Here is a 25,157-nt window from a genome sequence, read left to right as displayed (position 1 = left end):
ATAAAGTGTCTTCTTAATGATTGTTGTTGTTAGGCAAGGGATGGGACAATGGAAGAATGAACACTAAAACAATCTCTGGCACCAAGAGATCACCAGTTCGATTTCCAGTCAGGGCACATGCCCAGGTCATGGGCCCAATCCCCATCTGGGGGCATGCAGGAGGCGGCCAATCAGTGTTCTCCTTCATCAATATTTCTCTCTCTCTCTCTCTCTCCCTCTCCCTTCCTCTCTCTAAAATCAATTTTTAAAAAATTTTTTAAGAAAGGAAAAAAGATTTCTCTCACTTAAAAAAAAAATCTCTGCTACATCTCAGTTCTCACCTTTTCATAAATAAGAGCAGTTATACTACCAACTTAGTCTAGCTACTGAGCTGTGGCTGGTTAGAGGTTCCATTCCATTAGTGGTCAAACAATGTAAAAAATTGTGACTACTTAACTGTACTACATACTTTTTTAACTTTTTAGGAGATTGTGGATATATCTTTTTATTTTTTAAATCTTCACCCAAGGATACTTTCCCATTGATTTTGATTTTTTTTATTATTATTATTATTTTTTATCTTCAGATAGAGCGGGAGGGAGAGAGGGAGGAAAAGAGAGAGAAACATCGACGTGAGAGAGACACATCGACTGGTTGCCACCCACACGACCCCAACCAGCCACGGGGACAAACTGCAACCGAGGTATGTGCCCTTAGCAGGAACCGAACCCGGGACTCTCCCATATGCGGGCTGACGCTCTAACCGCTGAGCCAAACTGGCCAGGGACCATTGATTTTTAGGTAGAATGGAAGGGAGGAGAAAGAATGTGAGAGAGACACACCCATTGACTGCCTCCCGCACAACCCCAACCGGGGGCCAGGAATCAAACCTGAAATGTATTGGTCCATGGCCAATGCTCTAACTATTGAGCCAAACCAGCCAGTGCTGTGGATATATCATTTTTGATGGTTGTCTTAATCCAGTTCTCTCCCCCCACCTCTTTTAAACAGCTTTATTAAGATTATATCCTATATAGTTCACCCATTTAAAGTGTACAATGCAATGGCGTTTGCTATATTCACAGAGTTGTATATCCATTACCACAATCAATTTTAGAACATTCTCTTTATCATTATCCCTAGCCACCACTCCCCAGTCTTGCCACCCCTTTCCTGCTCTAAGCAATCACTAATCTACTCTTTCTGTCTGTATAGATTTGTCTAATCTAGGCCTTTCAAAATGGAATTATATGATATGTGGTCCTTTGTTACTGGTTTCTTTTGCCTACCATAGTATTTTCAAAGCCTGTCCATGTTCTCTTTTCCTTATATTAAGGTGCTTAAAGGGACACTGACCTATCCTATAGGAAGAGATGAAGTGACTTTTTTTTAATAAAGAATGTTGACTGGTGTTCCACAATTGGTGTTAGTCACAAAGATGAAAAAAGCCCTATAAATATTTATTGTAGCTGCAAACCAAAGAATAGTGTTCCAGTATAGAATGTAAAAGGTATGTGCCAGTTGCATACATGAATATGAATGTCATGATTGTTGATACATCTTTCAATATGGATAATAATGTGTAACTTTATGGGACTATTTTAACCAAAACTATTACACCACTGTCATTTTTATTTGCTATTTTCCCCTTGTAGCTAATTTTCCACCTGAGTGTTCTGCATAACTCAGACAAATTATGTAATACTTTTAGTTGCATGCTACATATTTTAATCTTTATGTGAGCCTGATGAGCTAAATGCTAGGTATTTTATTTGGGGATAAAGAGTGATTATGTATTAGTTGTTGGAAACAGGATGTACAGGGTGTCCCAAAAAAATATATACACAATCTGAATAATTATAAAGTCATTGTTTATTAACATATAGTTTATTTTCAAAATTTAAAAATATCTAGAGAAATGAATAATTTATTTGTCAACACTTGTTTTCAAACTGATGACCATTGTAGTCCATGTACTGCTGATAATGAAAAGCAATGCAATAGCAAACATCAAGAATCATTTGTTCAGTATTTGTGCACATTCTCTGAATAACTGCCCTTAATTTGTTGACTGTTGTCGGTTTTATAGCATAAACTTTTATCTTTTATGTATCCCCATAAAAATGTCTAGTGGATAAATTGTCTTTGTTCAAAGCTTAGTCTGGCTTAACCTGTTATTTCAAATCAGTTAAACCTGAAAAGGAGTGAAAAATAAGTGACTTATCAGCTTTCACGTATGTATACATTTTTTTTTGGAGACACTATATATAAGTACAATTCTCAGAGCATATGTCCCCCTCAAATTTGTGGCTGTAGTTAAAAAAATTCAGCCCAGCCAGTGTGGCTCAGTGGTTGAGCATCATCCATGTACCAAGAGGTTGCCAGTTTGATTCCCAGTCAAGGCACATGCCCAGGTTGTGGGCCTGATCCCCAGTGGGGGGCATACAAGAGGCAACTAGTCAGTGTTCGCTCTCATTGATGTTTCTCTCTCTCTCCCTTTCCCTTCTTCTTTCTTTCAAAATCAGTAAAGAAAAAAAAAGTTTTTTAATTCAGCCTTTTGTCTTTGAAAAACTCAGGTTCTTCCTCTGTAAAAATGGGGCAGTTGAACTAATACTTAATTAGTGCTAATAATGGTCTTTAATGCTATGGTTCTGTGAAAATAATTGATAAATATGTTACTGATGATTCCAAACTACTTTCTCCACCTCAAGAAACTTGCATTGTAGCCCTGGCCGGTTTGGCTCAGCGGTTGGAGCGTCGCGCGCGTCGGCCTGCGGTCCAGAGAGACCCGGGTTCGGTTCCTAATAGGGGCATGTACCTTGGTTGCAGTTTGTCCCCGGCCCTGGTTGGTTGTGTGGATGGTGGCCACTCAATGTGTCTCTTTCACGTCGATGTTTCTCTCTCTCTCTCTCTCCCCCTCCCGCCCTGTCTGAACAAAAAATGGAAAAATGTCCTCGATTGAGGTTAAAATAAAAAGAAAGAAAAGAAACTTGCATTGTAATGTCAGATTTCCTGTGTTCTACTTAGTTATCTAATGTGTCATGACAGAAGGCTAATGGTATCAATAGTCTTAGCAAAAAGCATATTTTTCTAAAGTAGGGTTAGGATCCATGGTCTGATATTCCAAATTGTCTGTTAATACAAAATAATTTAAAATAGTACTTACCTAGAACAACAGTATGTTAAATAGATGGGTTCAGCTGTGAGTGACAGAAAACCCAAAATAGATGCCTTAAAACGAGATTAAAATGTATTTCTCTCTCACGTAAAGTGGCATAGGCCTGCTATGGAGCTTCATGGCATCATGGACCTTTTACCAATTATCCCTTTTCCCTCTTAGCACTCTACCCTCCTCTTGGGTGTAAACCATATTCTTATTGAGCAAGATGTGGCATACACATTACAGGGATCAGGATGGAGAAAGGGATGAAGCAGATGAAGCAGAAGGTAGAAGGCACCTTCAGTGCTATATTAAACATGATTTCCAGACACTTCTTCTATGTGTATCCAACACATTGGCTAGATTTGAGACATGTGGCCATTCACGGCTGCAAGGAAAGCAGGAAAGTGTAGCCATGTGCCCAGCTAAAAATTCTAATTAGAGTGGAAGAAAGGGAGAAAAGATTTTGGGGTATGGAGAGTCTCTACTACAGTCTGGTTAATGATAAACAAAAGAGAAGACGAAGGAGCATTTGCCATTAGATCTCTTCCACTAAAGAATAAGGGTTCCATGTAGTAGCTGTTTCTGGTTCTCAAAATGGAAATGTCCTTTTAGAGAAGAGCTGACAATGTCATGGAAGCATCTCTTAAGAATGTGTCATTTTTGCCCAGCGGGTGTGGCTCAGTTGTTGAGCATTGACCCATGTACCAAGAGGTCGCCAGTTTGATTCCCGGTCAGGGCACATACCCAGATTGTGGGCCAAATCCCCAGTGGGGGGCATGCAGGCAGTGGCCCTTCCTCTCTCTCTAAAATCAATAAAGAAAAAAAAATTTTTTAAGAATATGTTATTTTCTGCCCTGGCCAGTTTTGCTCAGTGGTTAGAGCATCGGCCCGCGACCAATGAGTCGTGGGTTCAAATCCTGTCAAGGGCACATACCTCTGTTGCAATTCATTTCTGGCCCTGTAAGGGGTCGTGTGGGAGGCAGCCACTCAATGCGTCTCATGTTGATGTTTCTCTTTCTTTCTCTGTCTTCCTCTTTCTCCCTCCCACTCTATCTGAACAAAAATGGAAAAATGTCCTCGAGTGAGGATAAAAAAATAAATAATATGTCATTTTCACCCTGGCTGGTGTGGCTTAGTTGGTTGGAGTGTCACACCGTGCACCGAACAGTCAGGGGTTCAATCCTTAGACAGGTCAGGGATGGGATGTTTCTCTTTTTCTCTCCCTCTCTCTAAAATTGATTTAAAAATAAATAAATAATATAAAAATTTTAAAATGTCATTCTCTTTTCTGTAATTTGGGTTAATGCATAGGATCTTCCAAGAGAGAACTGCTAGATATATTTCCTAGCTTTAATTTATTAGTTGCTATTATGACTTATCTTCAGTTATTGTGGCAGAGGGTAGGGGGGAGAAAGAGAGAAACATTGATGTGAGATACTTTTGTGAGTTAAGGATACTCTTGTTGAGTTAATGTGAATTTTTCCCAATGAGACAAGTAACTCCTGAGGAAACTGATCAAGCAGAGAATAGACTTAAATGTAGATATACATTGAGCATACTGGGAACACATACCTATAAGGCTTCATCTAACCTGAGCCACACATCTCTAATTCCTGATCTTGAGGGAAAATCGCAAGCTTGTATAGTCTTTAATATATCCATCTATATAATCAACAGAATAGTGTTTTGCATGATGAAGATTGGTGTTGGTCTTGTAAAATGTTTTTAAGTAGGAAAGAGCTTACAGAGCTAATGATATGGCAAGTCTTGACTCATAAAAACCCACTTAGAGAATTATTCACTGTTCTGGAATGTTGTGACCTTTTCAGAATTTTTGAGAATAAATAATCAGCAGAACCAGACTCACCCTCCAGAATATTGAAATAACATATTTTATTTGCATCATTGTCTCAGCTGTTCCATTGTCTGTCTGAATTCATCTTTTTTTTTTTTTATCCTCACCCAAGGATACTTTTTTCCATTTATCTTCAGTTATAGTGGCGGAGGGTAGGGGGGAGAAAGAGAGAAACATTGATGTGAGAGAGACACATTGACTGGTTGCCTCTCGTGCAACCCTGACCAGGGCCGGGGATCAAAATACAACCAAGGTACATGCCCTTGACCAGAATCGAACCCGAGACTCTTTGGTCTTTCCTAACTGCTGAGCCAAACCAGCCAGGGCTGCCTGAATTCATCTTAAGGATGAAGTCTATCTTTCTTAAAAGAAAGTGATCCCAGTAAACAACAGAGACCATACGTAGGACTATAATATCTAGAAACTTAAGTTAATTTTCACCAGTGTCAAAATACCAGGCAGCCTGTTCACTTTGCTGGATTCATAACTATTTGAGGTTTGCTCAATTAGTCATCAGCATTTCAGATGCTGCTTTATGGCTGTAGAATTGTCCTGTAAAAATAACATCCAGAATCTAACAGGCTTTTGATTTATACACATTAGCCATCTGGAAATTGTTGTTGAAGAAATGTACCTAAACTCATGACTGTTTCCCTAAATTCCCTTCTCTATCTGAGTCACTTCAGAAAGGAGTCCACTTGTGGCCTAGGCTCAGAGATTTGGATCTCAACCAGAGTGGCCCAGGGAGATGTGGCCTGTGCTCAAATTATCCCTGATTCAGGAATATTCAAACACTAACCTCAGTGCCAACCTTGCAACAAAAAAAGACAAAAGACCTTGATCCTGATGATGAGTACTCCTGTATGCCAGGCACATCCCCCAGAGACAGATGTTGTAACTAGCCTAATTTTACACAGGTGGAAATTGAGACTTGCCTATGGTTCCAGAGAGGGGAGCAGCTAAGCTCGAGTGTGCAGTTAATGCCTCAGCTATGGCATCTTCCATGGAGCCCTCTGATTTACCCTCATTTCCTGGGTAATGAATTTTTAAACCACAGAGACATTATTTTCTCTTACTTTTAGGGCTGTATTTTTTATTTGTTAGCTTGTTTTTGTTTTACCACTCTAGAATTGCTTGTGGTTTTACTAAACTTCTTTGTTTCAATCTTAGTACATACAATTTATGCATTTAGATTTTTCCTCTTCAGGGATCCTAAGCTCCTGTAGGAATTCTGAAAAAAACAGTACCTTTTCTGGTAACTGAGAATTCACCTGTAAAGTATTGGAATTAATGTGCTCAACTCAGAACCCTCAAGGATGGGAGGTAACCTATCAAGGTTTATAAAGGACCCTCTTGCCATTTCTCCCATAGCAACTTGAACAGGGTCTAGAGAATGCACCTTCCCAAGGGTTCAGGGTTTGAAATAAAGTCACCCACAACTCAGAACGTTTTTATGCTACAATTTAGAAAAGGAGGTCCATATGTAAATTCATTACCTTCTTATAACCTTTGTATACTCAAATTTAGTTATTAAGTTACCAGTCTGTAGACTGAACAAACTCAAGTCCTTTAATTTAAAAGCAAATTAATCTTTCATGACTGCTCCATTAAGCAGAGTTGTATTGATTTCTATCTGGTACCCTGTGCTTTCCCAGGGAGTTAGAATTGTTGATTTGTTTTCTATGGATAGGTCTTAAATACAGTTGACCTATCTAGATTATTACAGCCAACTCTTCCCTTTATTTATTTTTTGAATTTTCTTTTTTATTTTATTGATTTTAGAGAGAGAGGAAGGGAGAGAAACAAACATCCATGTAAGAGATAAACAACAGTCAGTTACCTCCTGCACGCACCCCGACTGAGGATCAAACTGCAACCTGGGAATGTGCCCTGACTGGGAATCAAACCCATTATCTTTTGATGTACAGGACAATACTCCAACCAACTAAGCCAAACGGGCCAGGGCAGCTCTTCCCTTTATTTAAAGAGTGGCTCTTTTTTTTTTGTCTTTAGGGCCACTCTGGCTCTTTATTTCAGGATGTTTCCTTGGTTATCACATAGACCCAGCAATTCCCAGGGTGGGTTTTCAATATTCAAAGCTATTTCCAGAAATGCCATGACATTTTCAGAATCAAATAAACCTTTATTAATTTTAAAGACAGTTCTGTGTCACAGATTGGAGAAGTCTAATGAGACATAACTTAATATAGTGTGGGATCTTGGATTGGATCCTAGAAAAGAAAAAGAACATTAGTTGAAAAACTGGTAGAATTTTAATAAAGTCTACAGTTTAGTTAGTAGTATTATACCAATGTTGATTTACTGATATTGTACTATGGTTGTGTAAGATTTTAACATTAGGGCTAGATGAAAGATATGTGGGAATTCATGCAACTTTTCTGTAAATCTAAAATTATTTCAAAATTAAAACTTTAAGTAAATATATATACATTGATGCAAATTGTTTGGGAATTATGGTATTGGCCTTTCTTGAGGCTCTCTAAGGCAAAGGTAACTTATAATGCATCAGTATACACTCACTGCCCACAGGAACCAGTGACAGAAATTGTTTCATTTGTATGTTACTCAAATACTGCTAGTCTCATGCAAGCTTAGTAAGTACCATGGAAGGCAACAAGGGTCTCATGGGAAGAGTAGAGGATTTTAGTCTCTCTTCTACCACTGACTAGCGGTTTCAGTTTGGCCAGCCAACTTGACCCAAGTCTCAGTTTCTTCATCTGAATATGGAGGAGTATAATGCCCAGCCCATGGCGATTACAAGGATTAAATGGAATTTATGTATTTGAATGTTAGTCATAAACTCCAAAACACTATGTAAAACATTCATTTGATTAATATCCTAAAGAATTGTTAGAAGAAAAAAAGATTCCCTGGTTTCAGAGATTATACATTCGATTTAGGCTGGCTTTCCTGAGAGTATTTTTTTCCCCTTACAACTTGTCTATCATTTTATTCTCCCTCTATCTCAGCATTATTCTGGGCTCTTTTTCCTACATACTCTTAAGAGTCCCATCCTTAATTATAAGACTGTAAATTAAATAAAAATCAATAGTTAAATGTTAATAAGCAGATTATTTGTGAAATTACAGCGCATGTATGGTTGTCTGGGATAGGGGTCAGATGGGAGTATAATATGTCAAATTTAAATCCTGTGCCAACATCAGGTTCTCATGAAGATCTAATGGAATGGCCCCGCTGGTGTGGCTCAGTGGATTGAGCGTCATCCCATGGACTGAGAGGTCCCAGTTTGATTCTCTGTCAGGGCACATGGCTGGGTTTCAGGCTTGATCCCCAGTAGGGGGCATGCAGGAGGCAGCCAATTGATGTTTCTCTCTCACATTGATGTTTCTATCTCTCTCCCCCTTTCTCCCTAACAGTCAATGAAAACATTTTAAAAAAATAAAATAAAAGATCTAATGGAATGATTTAAATTCAAAATAAAAACTTTATGATCACACACACAAAAAAAATGGACAAGAAATCTTTATGGAGCCAACACAGAATAATTACTGGGAATCTGGCAGAGTAAAAATAGACCCACCAAAATAACAAACATCTGAAATTAAAACAAAAAAAAAAGCTTTAGAAGACAAATTTCAATTATGATAGCAAAGATAACACCTCAGACTTGATTTTAGAATTTTGGTAATATCAACAAAGAGAAAAGTTGTGCACAAATCCAGAGAAGACAATGGGAATAGAGGAAACGGAGGAAAAAACCCAAACTGCAGAAAATGAAATTGCCAATAACAGAGCTGAAAAGGATAAAGGATACAAATACTATTAAAAACAACCAGTTAGAATTAAAACAAAAACAAAAGAACAACAACAAAACCTGAAGCATTGTGATAAAAAGTGTAAAGAAATTTACAACATCCCTTAAGGAAGAAATTGCATCAAAACCATGGCGTGGTCAGTAAAACAGACTAGATGGAGAGATCCAGATTAAAATACAGATGAAATAGATGAATGGGTTATAACAAATTCTTTATAGATTTGGTTTTTTGCTCCTGCAGCTCCCCTCTAAATAAAGGGGGTGGAGGAGTGTTGCAAATAGGAGAATGCCTCAGTAAAGGAAAAATGAAGATGTAGAGAAAAGTAGACCTTTGCCTACAGATTTGGAGAGTTTGTGGAGTACTTATTTTCCAGATTTGGCACTTAAAGACATTATATCTACTTATCAGTTTCTTAAAACTGGAAAGGAAAACCTGTCCTCTGGAGAAAAAAAGATGAGAATGACCTCAGACTGCAACTCAGGTTATATAGAGAGAAGATGCATTTAGGGAAATATTTACAAAATACAAGCCAATTTATCTTGCCTAGCGGTCTGCCTTTTGAAGATAAATGATTTTGAACCTGATATCTTGGAAGTCTTTCGAATAGCCAAGTACCAGGGAAGATTATAAAAGATTAGGAATGTAAAAGAACTTCTGAAATATAAATGGTAGAGACTGGAGTACTTGGAAGAAAGTGAGGTAGTGAAATCATCCAGGAGTTGCAGCTTAGTTGGGTATTTGAGCACAGAATTTCTCAGTGCAGGTTTTGTACCTGAGGTGCTGCATTCCAGGGTCTGGGCCTCTACAAGGACAGAAATGCAACCTTACCTTACCTCAGGGATATAACCAGGGCCTAGGAAAATCTTGGTAACCAAAGCTCTCAAGACTGCCAATTTATAGATTTGTCATGAGAAATAGAATTTTCAGGTGAGTTTGAACCTTGATTAAACATGAGTAAACTTTTTACACTCTTTCTCTTAGGTAAATCACGTGGTAAAAACAATTAAAATCATTGTATTTGGTGAATTTAAAGTTAGAATAAAGAAACTTAAGTGGCTTTAAGGAATGTTTCTCTGCTAACCTTGAAGTAGTTTTCCCTGGTATGGTGCTTTCTGGTGGACTGTAATGTCTAAGTGTTTGACATTCACTGGCATACTCTGAATATGGCAGGAAATGTGTGCTTAGTTCTATACTTACAATCTGTGCTTCTCTACAGTCAGATATGTACTAACACAGTCTCCTTTTACTTAATACCATTGTCTCTAACAGCTTTTATGTACAGATGTAAGCAAATATTGGTCAAATACATTACTTTAAATTTCTTTTAAATTCAAAACATACAAAAGGATATATCTATATCTATAGATATGACTGTCCTCCCTAGGGTCTTTATCCTCTCACCAAAAACAACTTGCATTATCAATTTCTTGGATATCCTTTCAGGGATAGTTTATGCACATCCAAGCAAATTTCTATATTCTTTAGTAGTGACATCTGTCAAATCCAACTAGTAATAGATGTCTTTATAGTTTTATCAGTGACATGGTGCAGAGCAGTCAGCTGTGGGCTGAGCTGCAGAGGCTTCACATCTACCCCTGATTGTCAATACCAGCATATAACCTGTCATCTAATTCTCTCAGGCTAAGGTTATTGCATGCAGTAGGACCAGATACTGGCCAGTGTAGTAAGGCCACACTGTGGCTCATCAGCTGAACTTCAGTCACAGGCCTGAGAGAATGATCTATTCTGCAATTGGTTCCTATAGTCTAGCTGAATAAAATGGATGTATCCTGGTTTTCTTGTATTTATAATTTGTTCCTGAGACCACCTTTGATTATGTTAGAAAACAAAAAGATTGCATCTTCTAAAGCACAGTGTTTGGGCATTGTCCCATTTGGACAGGGTATTGAGAGACAACTTGCCAGTTTGTTATTTTGTTGTCAGAAAGAAGAGCTAGAGGTCCAAAACAAAAGTTATATTTGGTGATATGTATTTTTTTTCTTTATTGGTTTTAGGGAAAGGGAGATAGAAACATCAATGAGAGAGAACATCAATTGGCCGCCTCCTGCATGCCCCCCACCCACTGGGGATTGGGCCCACAAGCTGGGCATGTGCCCTGACCAGGAATTGGACTGGCATCCTCTTGGTGCATGGCTCAACACTCAACCACTGAGCCTCACCAGCTGGGCTTAAGTTTATTCTTGTCCATGGTGTAAGAAGGTGGTCTAGTTTCATTTTTTTTATGTATCTGCCCAATATTTCCAACACCATTTATTGAATACACTATCTTTACTCTTTTTTATGTTTTTGCCTTCAATGTCAAATATTAATTGACTCTAAAGGCATGGATTTACTTCTGGGCTCTCTATTCTGTTCCATTGATCTATATGTCTGTTTTTATGTCAGTACCATGCTGTTTTGATTACTATGGCTTTGCAGTATAGTTAATATCAGGTAGCATGATTCCTCCAACTTTGTTCTTCTTTCTCAAGATCACTGTTGCTATTTGAGGTCTTTTGTGGTCCCATATAAATTTTTGGAATATTGGTTCCAGTTCTGTGAAATACACCTTTGGTATCTTGATAGGAATTGCATTAACTCTATAGATTGCTTTAGGTAATATGGACATTATAATGATGTTAATTCTTTCTATCCATGAACACAGTGTATGCCTCCACTTATTTGTATCTTCTTCAATTTCTTTCTATAGTGTCTTATAATTGTCTGAGTACAGGTCTTTTACATCCTTGGTTAAATTTATTTCTAGGGCCCTGGCTGGTTTGACTCAGCAGTTAGAGCGTCAGCCTGTGGTCCAGAGAGACCCGGGCGCATACCTCGGTTGCAGTTTGTCCCCGGCCATGGTTAGTCGTGAGGGTGGCAGCCACTTGATATGTTCCTTTCATGTCAGTGTTTCTTTCTCTCTCTCCCTCTCCCTCTCCCTCTCCCTCTCCCTCTCCCTCTCCCTCTCCCTCCCCTCTCTCTCCCTCCCTCCCACTCTATCTGAACAAAAAATGGAAAAATGTCCTCGGGTGAGGATTAAAAAAAAAAAATTTTTTTTAAGAAATAAAAATAAAAAATTTAGTCCTAGGTATTTTATTACTTTTGAAGCAGATGTGAATGAGATTGTTTTCTTAGTTTCTCTTTCTGGCAGTTCATTATTGGTGTATAAAATTTATTTTTTATAGAGTTAGAAATATTTATCTTCTTTGAGAAAAATAACAGCGTAAGCACAACAATTAATGACCATTTGGTTCCGAGTTAGCAGGTGGTAGAAATTGTGACAAATGAGAGCATGCTGACCTCATCCTAGCATGCTCCTCCTCCCCTCCCTATTGTGCATCAACATGGCAGCTTGGAGGCCTCAGAGCACTGAGCTCCAGTTTTGGTTATTTATGTTACTATAAAATCATACATTTAATCTAGGTTTAAGTGAATTCTCATACAGATTTTTATTTTAATCTCAGCATATCAGTAGTTTTCATATCTTTCTCATTTCTTAACATTTTTTTTTTTTATTGTTGGTTGATTTCAGTTCCCCTCTGGATTTTTTGTTTGTTTTAATCTATCTATTTTTGTTTGACCTTTGTTAATTCCTTCTTTTGGTTTATTTTGTTTGACTTGTTCTTTTTCTAGCTTTTACGGTGAATTCTTTTGTCCACTGTTTTTATAATTATTTTTAGGTTAATAATACAAGTATTGAAGATTGTGAATTTTTCTCATAGTACAAGACTTTTTTCCCCAAATGTGATTAACTTCTAAGTGGTTTGTGGTTTGTTTGACTACCTCTTGCACCAAAGTCATTTCAAAGATTATTTTTGGAATTTCCAAGTAGTTGATATTTTTTTGCTTGTTTATCAGGGCAAAAGAGAACGACTAAAGCCTGCATAACAACCTTACCTTTGTTTATTTGCTTTTCCTGGTAACCTCCCATAATTGAATTCCCTTACCCCCAACTTCTTCTTTGTCTTCACCTGAAGATGGTATTTAAGATGGTGGCTTCAGCCATTTTTGCAAGTTACTCAGTTTCCTGGGTCTCTCCTGTGTATACAGGAGGTATACATTTTTTAAAAATATATTTTTATTGGTTCTAGAGGGAGAGAGGAAGAGCGAGAGAGAAACATTGATCAGTTACCTCCTGAATATACCCCAACTGAGGGTGGAACCCACAACCTGGGCATGTGCCCTGACCAGGAATTGAGCCTGTGACCTTTCGGTGGGCAGGACAACTCTCAACCAACTGAGCCAGCCTGCCAGGGCAATATACCTGTCATTAAGCCTTTGTTTGCTTTTTTCATGTTAATCTGTCTTTTATCATTGGACAGTCTCAGTCAAGAGCCCAGAAGGATAAAGGGAAAATTATTTTTCCTCTCCTACAGAGCAATTGGCCATATCATATAGCCTAGGTGTATAGTAGGCTATACATACTATCTAGGTTTGTGTGAGTATACTCTATGATGTTCACACAAGGAGGAAATCACCTAAATGCATGGTGATTTCTCAGACTGTATCCCAGTTATAAAGTAGCTCATGACTGTATTGTGGTAAGATGCATATTGTAATCCCTAGAGTAACCACTAAGATAATAACTACAGCCCTGGCTGGGTGGTTCAGTTGGTTGGAGCATTGTCTCGTACACCAAAAGGTTGAGGGTTCAATCCCTGGTCAGGATGTGTAGGGGTGGCAGTCAATTGATGTTTCTCTCTCTCTCTCATCAATAAACATATCCATGAGTAAGGATTATTTTTAAAAAGAAAATAACTACAATATAGTTTAAAAAGCAACAAAGTTCTCCTGGGCATTTATCCCAGAGGAATGAAAACATAGTAACCTATACCAAAATGTTCATAGCAGCTTATTTGGTACACTCTAGCCAAAAACTGGAAACAAGCCAGATGGCCTTCAGCAGATGAATAGTTAAACTGTGATACATAAACATAAGCCTGGACTTCTACTCAGCAGTAGAGAGGAATAAACTATTGATACACGCAACAACCTACAGGAATCTCTAGAGAATTATGCAAATGAAAAAAGCTAACTCCAAAGTTACATACTTTATGATTTCATTTATATATCATTTTTAAAATGACATTTTGGTTTTTTTATTTTTTTATCTTTATTGTTCAATGTGTTACAGATGTTCCTCATTTTACCCCATTGACCCCCTCCTCCCCACTCCCGCCCCCCTCCTGCCTTTTCCCACACTGTTGTCTGTGTCCATTGGCTATGCATATAAGTTTCTTGGTTTATTTCTTCCCACCCCCCAACCCCTTTCCCTTTGAGGTTTGTCAGTCTAGCAATGAATTTGTACTTAATCCCTCCACCATTTTCACCCATTCCTCCAACCCTTCCCATCTGGCAACCACACAAAATGTTCTCTGTATCTATGAGAATGTTTCTGTTCTGCCTATTCATTTTGTTCATAGATTCAATTGTCGATAGATATGTATTTGTTGCCATTTTGTTTGTTCATATATTTTATCTTTTTTTTTTTTTTCAAAAAGACCCTTCAACATTTCACCTAATAACATTTGGTGGTGATGAACTCTTTTAACTTGTTCTTGTCTGGGAAACTCTTTATATGGCTATCGATTCTAAATGACAGCTTTGCAAGATAGAGTAATCTTGGTTGTAGGTTCTTGCTTTTCACCACTCTGAATATTTCTTGCCACTCCCTTCTGGCCTGCAAAGTTTCTTTTGAGAAATCAGCTGACAGTCTTATGGGAACTCCCTTGTAGGTAACTGCTTTTCTCTTGCTGCTTTTAAGATTCTCTCTTTGTCTTGAACCTTTTGCATTTTGATGATGATGTGTCTTGGTGTGGTCCTCTTGGGATTCATCTTGTTTGGGACTCTCTGTGCTTCCTGGACTTGTATATCTGTTTCCTTCACCAAGTTAGGGAAGTTTTCTGCCATTATTGTTTCAAATAGGTTTTCGATTTCTCGTTCTCTCTCTTCTCCTTCTGGCACCCCCAAGATGCGAATGTTGGCACGCTTGAAGTTGTCCCAGAGGCTCTTTACACTCTCATTTTTTGTTATTCCTTTTTCTTTTTGCTGTTCTGATTGGGTGGTTTTGGCTTCCTTATATTCCAAATTGATGGTTTGCTTCTTGGCTTTACCTACTTTACTATTGAATCTGTGTAAATTATTCTTTATTTCAGTTAGTGCCTTCTTCATTTCTTACTGTGCATCCTTCACTTCTGACTAGTCCTGTTTTGTGCTCTTGAGGCCCTCACTAAGTTCGCTGAGGTTCTCACTAAGTTCATTGAGCATCCTTATAAGCAGTATTTTGAACTCAGCGTCTGTTAGGTTGCTTATCTCGGTTTCGCTTAGTTCTGTTCCTCGGGTTTTGTTCTGTTCTTTCATTTGGGACCTGTTTCTTTGTCTCCTCATTTTGGCTGCCTCCCTGTGTTTGTTTTTATGTATTACTTAACTAGAGGTATGGGGCTAGCTGAGACCAGATGTTGCTTGTTTGAAAGAATTTAGGAAAACCTGAAGCAGGATCCAAGACAGGCCAATCCTATGGTTAAGCAACTGGCAACAGCTTGGGTGGGCCTGAAAGTTGGGTGGGGCGGAGCCCCAGGGAATCACCAGGGCAGGGCTACCAGTGTGAGCCAGGTTGCTGGAGTCCCAGATATGGCGGCTGTCTGCCGCCCCAGGGAAGGGCTCACCAAAGGAACAAAGGCCTCTGACAGCACATCTGTCCTGGAGAAAGCTGCCTCTCCAGCCCTCACTCCAATGCCAAACAGCTCAGTTCTTTCCTGTATGTCTCTAGCGCCCCTCGAACTGCATCCCCTCTAAGCTTAGAGGGAGTGAGTCTGATAAGTCCGTTGTTCCGATAGAATGGGAGGGAGGGAGGGAAAGAGAGAGAGAGAGAGAAAGAGAGAGAGAGAGAGAGAAACAGAAACATAGACGTGAAAGGTACACATGAGTGGCTGCCACCTGCATGACCAACCAGGGCCCAGGACAAACTGCAACCGAGGTACATGCCCTTAGCAGGAATCGAACCCGGGTCTCTCTGGACCGCAGGCTGATGCTCTAACTGCTGAGCCAAACTGGCCAGGGCGTGGCTGCTTCTTTAATTTTATAGTTGTAGGACTTATATTCAGCTTGATTTCAGGCAGTTTTGTGTTTTTTTGTTTTGTTTTGTTTTCTTTCTTTTTTTTTTTTTTTTTTTTATCCTCACCCAAGGACATTTTTCCATTTTTTGTTCAGGTAGAATGGGAGGGGGAGAGAGGAACAGAGAGAGAGAGACAAACATCGATGTGAAAGGGACACATTGAGTGGCTGCCACCCGCACAACCGACCAGGGCCGGGGACAAACTGCAACCGAGGTACGTGCCCTTAGCGGGAACCGAACCCGGGTCTCTTTGGACCGCAGGCCGACACTCTATCCGCTGAGCCAAACTGGCCAGGGCCAGGCAGTTTTGAATGATGGTTGTTCTGTCGTTTAGTTGTAACTTTGATGTGGTTGTGGGAGGACATGATACTGCATTTACCTATGCCGCCATTTTGAATGGAAGTAAAATGACAACATTTTAGACATGGAGAGCAAATTGGTCATTCCTGGAAGAGGTTAGGTGCTGAGGATAAAGGGTGGAAGTATGTGTGGTTATAAAAGGATAACACTAGGGATCTTTGTGGTGCTGTAACTGTTCAGTATCTTGTCTGTGGTGGTAGCTACACATACTTATACGCAAACAAGTGCAAGTAAAACTGGAGAAATCTGAGTGAGGTTGGTGATATTCAGTGTTTTTCCCCTGTTTGCAATATGTTATAGTGACAAATGTAACCAAAATATAGTTGTGATTTTATATGGTAAAATTTTACCATTATGGAAAACTTGGCAAAGTATATAAGAGATCTCACTATTATTCCTTTTTTTCTAAATACTAATAAAATAAACATTTTATTAATGAAAGTCTGAAAAACATGTATACCAAAAAAAAGTGACTACTAATCAGGTTGTGGACCTGATTCCCAGTGGGGAGCATGCAGGAGGCAGCCAATCGATGTTCTCTCTCATTGATGTTTCTGTCTCTCCCTCTCCCTTCCTCTCTCTCTCTCTAATATATCAATAAAGAAAAAAAATTTTTCAAGTTAAAAAAAAAAAGATAGACATATAGACCAATGGAGTAGATTTGAGATCTAGAAATAAACGCCAGACATCTGTGATCAACTGATTTTTTTTTTAGACCAACTCCTAACCCCACATCTACCCATTTTAGAGTCTGGACAAATATCCTATCCCTCTCTGCCCAAATATCCTATCCCACCACTACCATGGTGCTTCACAGTCAATCTCCCTATCTTTGGTGCCCTTCTCTTACAAGTTCATGTTCCAGCTGACCTCAAATCTTCTGTGGTAGATTAATTGCAAATCTTGCCACAATTATTCCTCTTCCTATATCCACAATCCTTGCAATTAGACTTTATATCTCCTCCCATCAAGAGATGGGTTTTATTTTCCCACTCCTTGAATCTGGGCTAACCTTGTGAATTGCTTTGGCCAACAGAACATGGTAGAAGTGATAAAGTGTCAGTTCTGAGCCTCAAGAGGCCATATGTGTTTCCACTTCTTTTGGAAATCTGTCCAGCTACCATGGGAACAAGCCCTGGCTAGCCTTCTGAGGGACGAGGAACCATGTGGCCCAGGCATCCACATTGGCCCAGGCAACAGCCCAGCCTCATATCAACTGTGAGCTGAGGCCATCCTGAATCAACCAGCCTCCACACTACCCATCACTGACCAAAGATGCATGAGGGAGTCACCCTAATCTGTTAAGCTAACCCAGACCAGAAGAACCACTCAGCCAATCCATAGATTAATGAGAAATAATAAATAATTGTGGTTTTAAATCACTAGATTCTGCGGTGCTTTGTCACACAGCAAAAGTGAACTGATACACTCTTTGTCCTCTGCCCACTGACTCTCAGGGACTTCCCAGACCAAACTCCTCCTCATCCCAAGTGTTCAAAGCCTTCTTAGAAGTTGCTACTTTAGCTTCATTTACCACAAATTTTCCACATCCTGGTCTCTGTGGTGTCCTCTTTTATTTCTTGCTGTTTCCATCCTTGAGCCTCTTATACAGTCTTCTTTCCCACCATTGCCCCCCGCTCCACCCCTGAATACCATTTCATTCTCCTTTCTCCACTTCTCAAAATTATGTTCTTCCTTCAATTCCTCACTCTGGAGTCTTCCAGGATAGTGTGTCTTGTTGTTCAAATGCCTTTGGCATTGTTGGCTCTAACTTTTCTCTAATTTGTTTTACTGGCCAAAGAAGCACTGAATTATATCTTTATCCTGCCTTGCTTTATAATGCATTGGTACATATAGTTCATTATCTACCAGGAAGTGCAGATAAGCTTGACCTCATATGTCTATACAGATCTATCAGTAGATGTCTGACGAGCATCTGGGATCTGCTGAAAAGACTGCCGTGGTTGGTTGATTAATAATGTCTGCCATTGGTTCAGACAGAAAGATTCCAGCATATCAGTCAAGATTGGCCATTTCTTCTCTAGTGCAGGGATTCTTGAACTTTTTGTCTGGTGAAGCCTATAGACCCCTTCTAAGAATACATTTTTAAATACATGAATTAAAATACATCAGGTTATAAAGGAAACCAATTATATTGAAATACTCATCAAAATTTTTTTAACAGAAAAGTATTAACATATTATTTTTAACAAAGATATATACATTTATATTGTTATTCTCTTTTTAATTTGTAGTTTGAGCAGTAACTGTCATTAAGTTTTTTACATGAAACTTGTTATCTTTTTTTTTTTTTTTTATCCTCACCTGAGGACATTTTTTCATATTTTTGCTCAGATAGAGTGGGAGGGAGAGAAAGAGAGAGAGAAACATCGACGTGAAAGGGACACATCGAGTGGTTGCCAGCCGCACGACCCAACCAGGGCCAGGGACAAACTGCAACCGAGGTATGTGCCTTTAGCGGGAACTGAACCCGGGTCTCTCTGGACTGCAGGCGGACGCTCTAACAGCTGAGCCAAACAGGCCAGGGCGAAACTTGTTATCTCTTTATGACATGGCACAGCTTGCAAGGTGTCAGTATGTTTTATTTTGTTTGGATTATTTTTATTTAACTAGGGTAGAAATATGCACAGAACTATATCCAAAACTGTCAAAACTCATAAAAGAGTATGGCAATAGCTATTAAATTATAATATCTATTTTTTTATATTCCTTCTTTTTGGACTCTATCCCAGTATTTTTAAATGTGTAATAATTATATGTGCTTCTTCCTTGATATACTACATAACAAGGTCTAGTGGAGAGGGGCTTAATAACTATGATTTTGGAGTATAAATGATCTTTCAAAATATTTATAATTATAATGTGATATGAAAATATTTGTGGCTTCTTTTGGGAACAAAGACTCAGCTGTGTAATTTGTTGCTATGTACATAATTGAGGGAAATGTTTGATTTAATTTAGAGCAAAATAGAGATGTAATCAAAACTGTGGTACTGGCATAAAGATAGACATATAGTCCAGCCCGCGTGGCTCTGTGGTTGAGTGTCAACCCATGCACTGAGAGGTTGCTGGTTTGGTTCCTGGTCAGAGCATATGCCCAGGTTGTGGGTCTGATCCCCAGTAGGTGGCATGCAGGAGGCAGCCAGTTGATGTTCTTTCTCATTAATTTTTCTGTCTCTCCCTCTTCCTTCCTCCCTCTCTCTAATATATCAACAAAGAAAAAAAAAATGTTTTTAAGTAAAAAAAAAAAAAAATAGACATATAGGCCAATGGAGTAGATTTGAGAGTCCAGAAATAAACCCCAGACATCTATTACCAATTGATTTTTTTTTTATCCTCACCTGAGGACATTTTTGCATTCATCTTTAGATAGAGCAGAAGGGAGAGAGGGAGGAAGAAAGATAGAGAGACGTCGATGTCAGAGAGACACATTGAGTGGTTGCCACCTGCACAATCCCAACCAGGGCCGAGGACAAACTGCAACTATGAATTATACAAGAGAGGAAAAGGTTTTTATGTAATTGAAGTCAGAAATGCCAAATAAGATTCAGCAATGCACTGTATGTTCTGTTTCTCCTCTTCATTCCCAACAGGGAGCAATTACTAAATAACTTTTACATTTGTAAGACTTAACAGACAAAGAATGCTTATTACTAGGATGATAAATAGTAGCTCTCTTTTTTAAAATTATCTTATTTTTTATTTTTTCTATTTATCTTCAGATAGAGTGGAGAGAGAGAAAGAGAGATGGAGAGAGAGAAACATCAGCGTGAGAGGGACATATCAACTGGCTGCCTCCCGTGTGACCCCGACCAGGGCTGGGGACTGAACCACAGCCAAGGTATGTGCCCTTGACTGGAATCGAACCTGTGACTCTTTGGGCTGCGGGCCAGTGCTCTAACCGCTGAGCCAAACCAGCAGGGCAAGATTATCTTATTTTAAAAGATTACTATACTCATGCTGAAAAGATATTATGATGAAAATATTACAAAATCAATGTATCACTAGACCAGGATTAACATCTTGGAATAATACACCATCTACTTGGACTGTTGGGTCAACATAATAATTGTAGCTAAGCAATTTCATTTACCAAAATAAAGGGAGAAAAGTCCTAAACTATATTCTGCATCAGTGTATCCCACTGCAAACCCCCACCCCTCTGTAATGGGTTGTAAGCCTGTGCCAATAAGGGAAGTCTCAGCAGTCAGCCCCCAAGAGCACTGAGGCAGATGTCTCTTCCCTGTGATGACAGCACTACCTCTTAATACCCTGCATGTTTGCGTCTCTGTTCAGAATTCCCAAGAGTTACTTGGTAGTGCCACCCAGTGTGAAGACCCCTGCAGGGGCAACATTCTCACACTACAAGCTCACTCCTAGCTGGCCTGGATTGATGGCTACCTTAGGCCAGGATAGATGTCCAGTTCTTGGGTCTAGGACTCTGGTTGGCAGGCCACTTGACACAAAGCTTGGCAGTGTATGCAGAGGAGCTCCCTGAGAAAGGACCCTGGGTTTAATGGAATCTTCTCCAGAGACTTCTTTGTGTTACTTACTACTTTTATTTAATGTCATCCCTCCCCACTTCCCACATACACACACACATATTATAGCCTTAGATGAGATGAGAAAATTGAGGCGTAGATGGGCCAAGTACTGACATCTAGCTAGTGACATCCTGGGGACAACAGCCAGAATTGCTGACTGCAAACCTGTTCCTTTTCTCACTACACCACATTGTCTGTTTGCCTATTAGTCCTCTCAGTATGGATGTTTAAATCTTTTATTTCCTAAACAGAATTATTTCACCAAATCAAATTTGTCTGGTGAAGGATATTTCTAAGGGATTGAAGGGTATTTCTAAGGAATTGAAAAGGGTTAGTGGACCCAAGTTCAACACGGCAGGGAGAAGTACCCTCATACCAACAGTTCTTGGACAGTAGCAGGATGTCTAAAAATTCAACTACATTCTGACACTATCTACCCAGAGATAGCATCAGATTCCACAGGTTAATGGTTCAGTCCTATAAGACAATATACACACACATTTACTTCAGATGCCAGCCTCAAGCTTGTTCTCTCAGTCCATGGGACGACGCTCAATCCACTGAGCCACATCAGCTGGGCATCAAGCCTATTCTCTTACCTGTGCTTCTGACCATCTGGCAATACCCCTTCCAATCAGAATGCCAATCACAAGTCCAGGTTGCTACCTGTACTTCTGACCAACTGGCTATAACTCAGTGGTTCCCACAACCCCCTCCTTGGTTTCAGTTAGTTTGCTAGAATGGTTCACAGAACTCACAGAAACATTTCTACTTACTAGTTCACTGCTTTATTACAAAAAATAACTCAGGAACAGCCAAATGCATAGGGCAATGGGTGTTTGAAGGTGCATGGAACTTCCATACTCTTCCAGATATGTCATTCTCCAGCACCTCCATGTGTTCACCAACCCAGAAGCTCTCCAAAAAAGGACCAAGGAGCTGTCCTGGGTTTTTATGGCCCCATCCTTACATAGCTTCCAAAACTCACCTCATTAACATAACAAAAGACACCTTTTTCACTCTCGACACTCAAGAAATTATAAAGGTTTCCAGAGCTGTAAGCCAACAATTGTGGACGAAAACCACACACACACAATTTATAGTCTGCTTAATTTTTCCCACATATCTTTATGTGTCCTTTGACATTAACATTTATTGAAAGCTCCAGAAATATACGATTCATAAGTTTTAAATTGAGTACTGTTTTGAGTAGTGTAAGGAAATGTCTCACCGTCCAGCCCTGGATATGAATCATCTCTTTGTCTAGCATGTCTATGCTGTACCTGTAGTACAATAAAATCTTAAGGGAGGGAAAGAGCACATTGACAATAACTTTTGTTACAGTGTATTGTTATAATTTATTTTATTTTAGTTGTTGTTAATCTCTCACTGTGCTTAATTTATAAATTAAACTTTATCATAGGTAGGTATGTATAGGGAAAAACAGTGTATATAGGGTTGGGTACTCTTCAGGAATTCACTAAGGGCCTTGGATCCATATTCCCTAGAGATAAAGAGGGACTACTATACATGTACATAGGTGATGCTATCTTGATTCTTAGTCCTTATGGCCTAATTTTTTAAATTATTTTTCCCCCCACAGTTCATCCATGAGCTCGGATTTTCCACATTACAACTTCAGGATGCCTAATATTGGATTCCAGAATCTGCCTCTCAACATATATATTGTGGTTTTTGGAACTGCTATATTTGTCTTCATCCTTAGTTTACTCTTCTGTTGCTACTTGATTAGGTAATCAATTTTCATTCTATGTTACTTTAGAATATGCTAAACAATAATAAATTAACTTTCTCTCCTTAGGTTAAAAAATTTTGTAAGTATTATAGAGGAGGAAGAAAATTTCCTCTTCACTTCTAGGTTCTTTCAACTGGTCTAATAATCAAACTGAAACGAGACAGATTAACAAGAGAAAAATAACCAAATTTAATTATATATATATATGAGAACCCCAAGTACATGGGAGAGTCAGAGACCCCCACATACATGAGAGAACCCCACATACATTTAGAGACAGAAAGTTAAAATGAGGTATATGTGGCCTTCTGAACTAAGGACAAGGTAAGGTACCTTGGGGCTTCAGAAGAGAGGAAAGTCATTTGAAGGATGATAAGAGAAGATGTTTAGTAATTGCATATTTGCCCTGCCCCATAGGTCATAAAAGTTTTTATAGTAATAACTGTTGTTATAGGCAAAACACCCAATTTAGATTCTTAAAGGAAGAAATAAAGATTTCTCTTGGGCCAGCAGAGCCTCAGTTGCCTTCAGCTCAAAATAATCTATAAGTCAATATAGCACATCTTGGGGAGGCCTGTTCTGAACCACTTCAGAATGATTAATTAGCACATTTTTAAAACTTATGGTGGCTTAACACTTGAACTTTCTATGAGTTACTTTCAATAAAACACCTTTATTCAGCCTTCAATCCTATCTGCTGGTGTTTTACTCTAAGAGAAAATTGTTCTCATTTGTTTTTCCAGATATTAGCATCTGGACCAGATACACTTCTGTCATTGTCTGCCCCGAGATTTAATCTACTTTCACAGAGATTTCAAGATTGCTTTTTGGGAGGGTGCTGCATCATTGTTAACTAAAGTCATTAAGGATTAGAAAGCAACCTCCAACTAAGATCCAAGCCTTTAAACAGATTCTTGTGGTTTCTCAAGATTTTAAGTTCCCAGTTGTGTTGAACTGGGCAGGTGTTTAGATGATTGATTATCTGCATAAATCACAAAGTATTCTACCAGCTCTGTGCACATATACTGACACATGATGAAGGGTAACAAGTCACTTGAAGGAGTAATGGATTTGACCAGTAAAGATTCACAGTTGACTGACTTATAATTGTTTAAGCATTTTTCTCTTTTTAAGTATTTAATTGGGGCCTAATTTTCAAAGCCAAAACTCAGACTGTAAAAAATTCTATACTGTATTATTCAAAGAGCTTTATGGAGTAAAATAATAGAAAATTGAATTTTATTATACAGCTATACATCTAACAGTTTTTAGTGTTTGTACAGTATATGATTATGGTTAAGATAAATACCGTCATCAAATATCTTTCAGCAACAATTCATTATTGCCCCCAGTGTTCCGGGGCACTTATTTACTGACGGTCAAAAATTTGAATGAATTTAGTGTGTAGTTTCTAATTTTCCGACAAGTGAATTAAGAATATTCTTCTGAAGTTTTCTTTGAAAGTTTTCACAGAATGTAATCTCCCCTTGTATGTCATAGATATGTTGGCTGCCTATGATTTTTAGGTCTTGCTCAGAGAAATAAATACTTAGCTAATATAACTATAGCATTTAGTAAATACCTTTTTAAAATCTGTTTATTTCAAGAAATTTTCTTTTTCTAACATTTCTTTAATAATAATTTGATAAGCCCGGCCGGTGTGGCTCAATGGATTGAATGTCATCCCATGGACTGAGAGGTCCCAGTTTGATTCCTGGTCAGGGCACATGCCCAGGTTGCAGGCTCGATCCCCAGTAAGGGGCATGCAGGAAGCAGTCGATCAGTGTTTCTCTGTTACATTGATGTTTCTATTTCCTCTCCCTTTAACAAAAAAATCAATAAAAATATATTTTAAAAAATAATAGTATGGTAAATGTTATGTAAGTATTCAGCTTTTTTTTAAATATAGGGAATTAGCCATAATTAAACAGGACCTCATAGCATTAAAATATTTTCCTTTGTCCGGCCAGTGTGGCTCAGTGGTTGAGTGTCGACCCATGCACTAAGAGGTCACCAGTTGGATTGGTGGTCAGGACACATGCCCAGGTTGTGGGCCCAATCTTCAGTGGAGGGCATGCAGGAGGCAGCCGATCGATGTTCTCTCTCATTGATGTTTCTGTCTCTCTCTCCCTGTCACTTCCTCTTTCTCTAAAATTAATAAAGGAGAAAAAAAAAGTGGGTTTTTTTTTTTCAATAAAAATATGTTCCTTTTTTCAGATCTACTAAATTTTTTGTAAATTTCACTACAAATGCTGGCTTAATTCAAATTTGTGAATTTAATATTTGAAACCAAATTATTTTTTTAAAGAAGACAAAAATACTTTTGAAGGTTCACTAAGAAAGGGTTATCATATATAAAATATTCTAAAATGTATAGCTCATAGTATAGTTTTATTACTGTGTCAAAGAATTAAGCCTATGATTTTTGTTTGTTGTTTGTTTTAAGAAACATACTAGTATACCGATTGTGATTCTGGGTAAATTTTTTGAGAAATAAGTTATGAAATACTATTTTACTTCATTGTATTTCTCTCATTTATCAAGCAAATAAGTAAAGAGATAAAGAAA

The 25,157-nt window shown here is 38.6% G+C and overlaps 1 protein-coding gene across 2 annotated transcripts in view; it reads left to right on the top strand.

Annotated features, from left to right (window-relative positions):
* Positions 1 to 1,311: 1,311 nt before the first annotated feature.
* Positions 1,312 to 25,157, top strand: part of RNF24 (ring finger protein 24) — a 54,808-nt gene continuing 30,962 nt past the window's right edge. The window contains exons 1-2 of one of the 2 annotated variants that reach the window (XM_036244306.1): positions 1,312 to 1,489; positions 22,437 to 22,586. In XM_036244306.1, the coding sequence (XP_036100199.1) occupies positions 22,444 to 22,586 (143 nt within the window). In that variant the 5' untranslated portion in view covers positions 1,312 to 1,489; positions 22,437 to 22,443. Of the gene's footprint in view, positions 1,490 to 22,154; positions 22,587 to 25,157 lie in introns of those variants that run through there. The other variant, XM_036244307.1, reaches the window with a different exon arrangement.

The sequence above is a fragment of the Molossus molossus genome, unplaced genomic scaffold (assembly GCF_014108415.1).
Source record: "Molossus molossus isolate mMolMol1 unplaced genomic scaffold, mMolMol1.p scaffold_m16_p_6, whole genome shotgun sequence".
Lineage (NCBI taxonomy): Eukaryota > Metazoa > Chordata > Mammalia > Chiroptera > Molossidae > Molossus > Molossus molossus.
This window is presented reverse-complemented; position numbering and strand designations above follow the sequence as displayed.